This window comes from Lepisosteus oculatus, chromosome 14 (genome assembly GCF_040954835.1).
Source record: "Lepisosteus oculatus isolate fLepOcu1 chromosome 14, fLepOcu1.hap2, whole genome shotgun sequence".
In the NCBI taxonomy this organism is placed as follows: domain Eukaryota; kingdom Metazoa; phylum Chordata; class Actinopteri; order Semionotiformes; family Lepisosteidae; genus Lepisosteus; species Lepisosteus oculatus.
In genome coordinates, this window is record NC_090709.1 from 6,343,962 (window position 1) to 6,351,706 (window position 7,745).

The window sequence follows — 7,745 nt, forward strand, 5'->3', positions numbered from 1 at the left end:
CACACCAGACAGGCCCCCGAACCTCATACAACCTTACTGTAGCTGTGGCCCCTGTCTTTATTTTGTAATGAGTTTCTGAAGATAACACTACAGGTAATACACTGGGACAGGTGGGTCGTCTTCATGGCTCAATAGCATTTCAAATACAGCACCCACTCTGCTGAAACCAAGTGTTTTACACACCAGACAGGCCCCCAAACCTCATACAACCTTACTGTGGCTGTGGCCCCTGTCTTTATTTTATAATGAGTTTCTGAAGATAACACTACAGGTAATACACTGGGACAGGTGGGTCGTCTTCATGGCTCAATAGCATTTCAAATACAGCACCCACTCTGCTGAAACCAAGTGTTTTACACACCAGACAGGCCCCCAAACCTCATACAACCTTACTGTAGCTGTGGCCCCTTTCTTTAATTTTTTATGATTTTCTGAAGATTACACTACAGGTAATACACTGGGACGGGTGGGTCGTCTTCATGGCTCAATAGCATTTCAAATACAGCACCCACTCTGCTGAAACCAAGTGTTTTACACACCAGACAGGCCCCCGAACCTCATACAACCTTACTGTGGCTGTGGCCCCTGTCTTTATTTTGTAATGAGTTTCTGAAGATAACACTACAGGTAATACACTGGGATAGGGGGGTGCTATTCATGAGTCAAAAGCTTCATCACAACATCTGAAAATTTTAGATTTTACATTCTTTTTATTTCCCATGTTTCGTTTAGTTTTTTCCTAATTTCACATTTTAAATAAGCTATATCTGTAATCACAATGAAGGTGTGGTATGCAGTCTTGATGATGTGACTGTGTAACCATCAGGCACGAAGGAGAGAAAAACAAAAAACTCCAAAGGAGAAAAAAAATCTCTGGGGGTCCAAGGCCTGATGGTTGACCTCCCCTCCAGGTCCTGGTTGTGTATGACAAATAGTTACTAGAAACAGTTCACATGCACAACCATGCAGATTGACACGGTGAATTCTATTTCATATATTATGTGAGACTAGATGTTAATGTTGAGTGTGTCCCATCCACTGGGTTGAGCAGTACAGGATCTTGAGTTTTGTAGGCTGGGTTCCTTGCTTCAGAAATCCAGGAGGATCCCTTGTCATGGGGGACGGAGCTCAATATCAACCAAAGGCACCGAAGAGAGAACAGTGGCAGGCATGGTGTGGAGAAAAAAAAAGGGTTAGACACAGAAAAAACAATTGCAACGTGGTTGTCTACTTACCCACTTGATATCTATGTTTCTGCACCTCCTAAAGAATTAGATCACTTGGGATAAAGAAGACTACAGAGACGATGTAGAAGACTACAGCATTGTTAAATATGCTTGTAGGTATGGGGCATCCTTAAAAAGGTCTGACATATATTTCCACAATTTAGGGGCTGTGTGCCTAAATGCTCTGCTACGTGCTTGCTATTGTTAACATAATCTGTTCATTGATCTAGACAGCATCCTACAACTACCTTAACCTTACTGTAAGAAAAGTATCACTTTGGTGTCTAGGCTGTTCTTTTTCATGAGTCTCCACTCCTGGAGATGTACATGGTACGATATTGAAAGCCAGTGGGGTTCGGACTTCGATGATGCAATTGTGTTTTATTGTTCCGGTTAGAATCCTTTTAGCACTGTGCCCTGTCTGAAGGTAGATAGAGTACTGTTTTGGAAACCTAATAAAAAGGAATCACCCTAGATACACTTCTATTTGATAGAAGCCATTTTTCTTTGATCTTTCTCACAACGGAGTGGAATTTCTTGATTAATCTATCTTACTAGGATGGATACAATTTTATCTGGAAATCTTTCACATAAATCATGTCATGGTGACATACTGTCGTTTTACATTTCTTTGCACTACTACAGTGATGTTAACAGTGTGTAGTGATCATATTTAAAAGGGACTGTGTTGTGTCATGATTAACTTTTTTACTGTTTTCATACAGACTTTGTTTGGTTTCTGGCAATAGATAACAAATGGTTTCTAGTGATTTTGTGTTCTAGTGTTTTTCATTATTGTTTGGCAAAGTGTACGAAAGTTTACTCTTACCCAAGATAAAATTTTTGGGGGGATATTGAAACTTGTACTTACGTGTCTTTTGGAGGTGAATTCTGCTGAGAACACGTTGACAGTCTTCTTGAGTTTCCAGCATGTCTTTTATGTAATGCTCGGGAGTAGGGGGTGGATGCTCACTCATCAACAGTGCCTGAAATATAAAACCGTAAGAAGGGTTACGAACTGCAAAGGATCCAAGGAGTATAAATGGGTCACAAATCAAGATCTAGGTATTTGCACAATTTGCCAGATCTCTCTTAATCAAACTCCTTTTTTCTTACTTTGTGTTTTTACAGCAAGACGTTATATTGTTTCTGTGCTAAATGGCAAGCTCTTTTAGGTGTTCATGGTTGTGTCTTTGTTTCTATACTATTGGAAAGAAACCTAGTAAGTGATTTGATGCATCCATGTCTAATCATTAATCTGACACAGTAATTCTATCTTTGAGATGCCTGTGTCATGTAATAAATTGCACAGATTATCAGTAATCTTTTATGTGTGCCTTCTTTGGTGTGTTTTTTGAAAAGTTATCTCTAATTTATAGAACCATTAATGCCAGAAGACAAGCCTGCAATCCAAACTTCTTAACAATAACAAACAATTATAACGTCCACTGAAATATGTCATCCTACTGTATGTTTCTGCTGAATCTAAAACTACATGTCCTGCTTAAAAAACCCTTTCATAGTGATAGTTTGCATGCAGAGCATACTCACCAAACTGGGGTTGGCAAAATGTACATATCCATGTTACTTCATTCTTTGCGCTTTCATACTCTTCTTTTGAGATGCACAATTCATGGAACCAGTTTTCACAACTGTCACACTGAATCTACACGGACAGTAAACCTTATATCAGTTCAGCTATCACCTTTCACTGGCATGTTTTGTTATTATGTGCTTACATTACACATACAGATAGAGATGATGTTCACTTACCCAGTTTGTCTGCCGCACTGGTGTTTCTCCACACATCAGGCACATGTCCTGGAGAGGAGCTATAATAAACATGCCAAATAGACTGATTTTTCCAATGTTATCTACAGATCATTGTTGCATAATTGAAGACAGTTTGATAGAGACCTTTTCGTATGCACTTTCCTGATTAGGTGTTCTACTGCTTCTTAAACCGCACATTGTCATGTCTCAGAATACTCCTGTCAACACCTGTTACCCTTTTTTGCGTCAGCGTGTGTTGCTATGATTTTAAGGGGGCACATGATAACACAGCTATCATGTTTCAGTTTGCTTTGCTTCACTATGGGCAATTTAGACCCACACTTTTCCCAGACAATGGTTGTGTCAACCACGACGAAGGCCAAAGTGTCATTGAATTTTAACTGTGTGAAATGTGATTTAATTAACTTTTCATCACTGTGTTATATAGTACAAAAAGAATACCCAAATGAGTTCTGCATATAAATAAATTGAGAATCTTTTTCATCCAGACTTGTTACAGAGAGAGAACATGCTTCAGGAAAATAATATACACCAAGAAACGTAGGCAATGAGGATCAAATGGTACAATACCTGAAGCCTCAAGAATTCTGATTGACAGGTCTTCCCGCAACTTTCTCATTTCTTTGGCACTGCTGTTTATTTCGATATATGTTGGAATATCCGGGAAATTGTTAATGATGTCTGCGCCCATCTAACAGACAAAAGTTTGTTTCAATTATTTCCCTAAAAATCTCTCATACAATAGTTTTAAGTCCAAAATTTCGGCGTGGAAAGGTTATGCTGACCTGCATCACAAAGACCCCACAGCTTGAGGCATCTGCTTGCCTGGTGTGACCAATCACGCTTGGGTGCCAGTTGATATTCAACCAGTCTTCTTTTCCTAGGACATTCCTTCGCATCTTAAAAAAGTCCCTGTGAATCAAAACAATAGGTTATTGATAAATGAGGAAATATTTGTCATGCTGAACTTGAACCTGAAATGTATGTGTGCCCCTGCAGAATTTCACCACGAAACTAATGCTTGATTTCTTACCTGAACCTTTTTGCCGCTGCAGTGGAGTCTCCCATCTCATCACTCCCCATAGGGTCGACCACAAAGACTTTCTGGGATGGAGCATACAGATACTGCAAGAAACAAAGGGCCCATCATCAGACATGAAGTTGCATTTAATGTGGGGCCAGACACACAGGCAGTTTCAGGAGTTTTATGTTGTTTAAACAAAGGTTTTTAATATTTGAATATTTTATATATATAATATTTATATTTATATATTATTTAACATTTAATATTTTGCAAACCTCGGCAAAGACAGTCAGGAAATGACCTAACAGTACTTTTTTTCCTACATGACACTTTGACTTGTTTGGTTGTCTGTTCATTACACAGCAGTATTCACAATAATAATTTAGGAAAAGTGCACTGTCACCATTGCCTTGGACACTCACTATCAATGTCCACCTTTTTTAACAGGAGAGGAACACATACATTGTGACTTTGTAATTTTTTTAGATGCAACAAGGATAATCACTTGAACTGTAATGGTTCCAGGTGTAATTATAAACCTACGCTGTTTTGGATTACCTGCACCACACTTACCAACAATTTCCAGTGGACACCAGTGTTAAAAAAGCTAATAATGGCTTCATAGTTTTCAAAGTTGACCTGTAATGAAAAGAATGACAAGATTAGTACAACAGGCTGCCTCACAGGGATGGTGTGCTACCTTTGAATTTTGATTTCTGACTATAAAGGTAGTTTCTTTAGGCAGCACCATGGGCACAGTTGTGACCTGTTTTGATTGCTTGTAGCTCTCCTTGTTTCTCTATTGATAAAACAATCATCAGTTAGTGAAAAACCATGTTTGCCCCCTCACTAATGTAATCCATCAACATTTGTGTTTGATGTCCTTACCTTGGACAAACGTTGTCTAGCCATGCGCTCTCTATTCCCACTCATGATTACACCAGTTGTGTAGTGGTTCATTAGGAAAACCTTCTTCCCCAAGTCCATGGATTCTTTCGCTACTTGAAAGTAACACTCAATGGTCTTATGGAAAAAGCAAACACAATTGAAGAAGATGTGATTTCACGCACTCACACACATTTGATTACACAAAAGCTCAGAAACCTTAACAAATGCATGCAATCAAACACTTTCATCTTACCTCGCCTATGAGCCACTCATCTGGTTTCAGAGACACAAACTCCGAGTGTCTGAGAATATATGTGTCTGCACTGTGCATGGATGGCAAAACTGCAACCACTAATTCACTCGGATTGATGTTCCAAAGGGCGTGTACCTAAAAAAGATTTACCAAGCCAAAAGCATACACAAGAGATCACTGGACCTAACATAATGAAAATTGAGATTACACATCACAAGTATAACACAAGTATGTCAACAAGTATAACAAGTTAGAGAGAAACGACAAAGAACACCTACAGTAGTAGAAGATGACATTCATAAGCTCTGAAAAAGAAGTGAATGTCCACACAGAGAAATATTTGAAATACAAATCCTACCTTCTTTTTGAAATCTGTTTTCTCTTTTATAAGTTTTGAGATGGGGCGTGCATCACAGTGTGGTGTGATCACTTCAGCCATGCCCACGGCAGCTTGCTTGGGTGACACTTTCCTTTCTTCTTTGTGCTGCCATTCTTTATATTCTGTGGTTCCTGCTTTCCCCTGCTGTACTTGCAGGCCGTTGCTGTCATCTGGCGATTTTTCATTTGTTTCAATATTTCTATTGGTAACTTTTTTTTCCTGTGTTCTCATTTTTTTGGGGATTGGAATTTTCTGTGGTGCGCTGTAGAATTTATTTTTTGTTTCTTTGCCTACACCTGGTGCTCTCTTTGCCCATTGTTCCTGTGCATGTTCATGACGTGTCTTAGTGGTGATCAATGGAGCCGTCAAAACCTTTTTGGGGAGAGCATTTTGGATTATATGTTCTCTGTACCGGCCTTGGAGGGATTGTCTCATTATCGTAATAAACTCTGCTGGCCTCAGTTTCCTCCTGTGCTGAAGTATTGAATGCTTGACAATGCCAAACCAGGTCTCAACATGACAATTAGTGGCTCTTGTTTGTGCTACCTCTGACATTGATATGTCTTTTTTGCTGTCTGAAGCATATCTTGCCAGGTCACCCAACAAAATTCCACTCCACAGTGGAAATAGTGCCATGTATCTTTGCAACAGAAATCTTATTATGTCTTCACAGAAATAGGGGTTCACATTGTGTTGTGTCCCATAGTCATCATGTCCTTGAGCTGATATGCTGTCTTCATAAATACCTTTGAACTCCACAGCGAAAGGAGAGCGGCCCAGGCTGCCTCTCATTTTTGGGTACAGTACCTCATCTGTGTCTTTGACTTCTGCTTCCTTTTCCATCTGGTCTGGTGTGGTTGTTTGAGAAATGTAAGCGTTAAGGAGGCAGACACTAGATTGGACTTCATTTGTGAACCTCCTGCTTGAGAGTACAATACACATGTGTTTGAAAACATTTCTGGCGACACTCAAAGTTGTGCTGTTTTGCAGGATGGCAAAGGAAAATGTTGCAAAGTCTCGCAGTCCTTTGTCTGTTGTTTTTTTACTAATTGCTTGAGAGACAGCCTTTATGACATGGGCAGAGCAAAGGTGCAGAACAGTGAACATCTGAAGTTCTGTGTACTTAAGTTTGCCTTGGCAGACTTTCATTGCACGATTTAAGTATGCATGGATGGTGTCCCCATTGAAGGCAAAAAGAACACTGTGAATCAGGGCCCAGCTGTAGTCAGTTTCTACATGCTGCACTCTCTTGGTAGTACATGTTGAGATGTCAAACATGAATTTCCGTAGCCAACGTTCTATACTGACAATGGTGTGGTCAGTTGTCAACATTTCAGACACTGGTAATGGAGGCTTTCTTTTTCCACCTCCAGGTAACGTAAGACTGTAGTACAAAATTCTTTTGTTCTCCGATGGAATTTTTCTGACTACCCCTCCTGTTGCATCCAGGTAAAGGCTGACTTTCTCCTTCATCTTTAGATGGGCAATAAGAATTCGCATACTCTGTTCTGTGTAAAGATAGGCAGCAAATGTGTCTAACTGCAAAATCTGTATATATCCTGGGAAATGGACAATGTCGAAGTCGCATGCTTTCATATATTTTTGTGCCATATGTAATTCAAACACTGGATCATAGTGAATGCGTTTACTGTTCCTGAACTCTGATGAAATGACTTTCAGGACATTCTGTGTTAGTGGTTTAGATAAATTGCCTGCTGCAATTTCAGCAAGCGGTGTTCTGCTCAGGTTCCTGTAGTACACATTGCTGATTCCTTTTGTGAGGGCACGGGCAATCTTTCGACGATAAGGCTGACGTGCTTGTCGAAATTTTGTTTCCCTTTTACTGTGCTGTATTTGCCCTGCTCGTACAACATCAATTGTGATGTCATCATTGCCCATTGGTTTGTGTCTTGTTGTCATAATGTATTTTACATTGCAGGACCTGAAGGTACAGACTGCTTTTATCATCAGAAAGTTTTTTTTTTTTCTGCTGTTCTCTTTCCTGATGTATTGGTATTTGAAGGCTATTGGGCAACAAGGATTTATCTTCCTGAACTCGTTATATAAGATCTGGGTCCATGGTCGTCTTAGTTTAGATGTACCTTTTAGAGGTGCTATTTTTCTCCATTGTTCAGCCTTTAAACATACTTGGAAAGTTTTAGGCACAGACATAATCTTTCT

The 7,745-nt window shown here is 39.6% G+C and overlaps 1 protein-coding gene across 1 annotated transcript; it reads right to left on the reverse strand.

Moving 5' to 3' along the window:
• Positions 1-589: 589 nt before the first annotated feature.
• LOC138242820 (uncharacterized) lies at positions 590-5,316 on the reverse strand. Its single transcript, XM_069198378.1, has 9 exons — positions 5,186-5,316; positions 4,933-5,067; positions 4,618-4,683; positions 4,054-4,145; positions 3,806-3,932; positions 3,591-3,711; positions 3,000-3,058; positions 2,778-2,892; positions 590-2,212 (listed from the first exon to the last, which is right to left on the reverse strand). Exons 1-9 carry the CDS (start codon positions 5,261-5,263, stop codon positions 2,196-2,198), a joined length of 810 nt encoding a protein of 269 aa, XP_069054479.1. The 5' UTR covers positions 5,264-5,316; the 3' UTR covers positions 590-2,195.
• Positions 5,317-7,745: the final 2,429 nt, after the last annotated feature.

Bases quoted from the DNA above. Each gene is read 5' to 3' on its own strand.
- LOC138242820 (XM_069198378.1), bottom strand. From the start codon at position 5,263: ATGCACAGTGCAGACACATATATTCTCAGACACTCGGAGTTTGTGTCT. The intron at 3,059-3,590 runs GTATTGTACCAT...TGTTTATTATAG, and splicing joins CAGAATTCTTGAGGCTTCAG to CTCCTCTCCAGGACATGTGC. The intron at 2,893-2,999 runs GTAAGTGAACAT...CTGTCCGTGTAG, and splicing joins CAGTGCGGCAGACAAACTGG to ATTCAGTGTGACAGTTGTGA.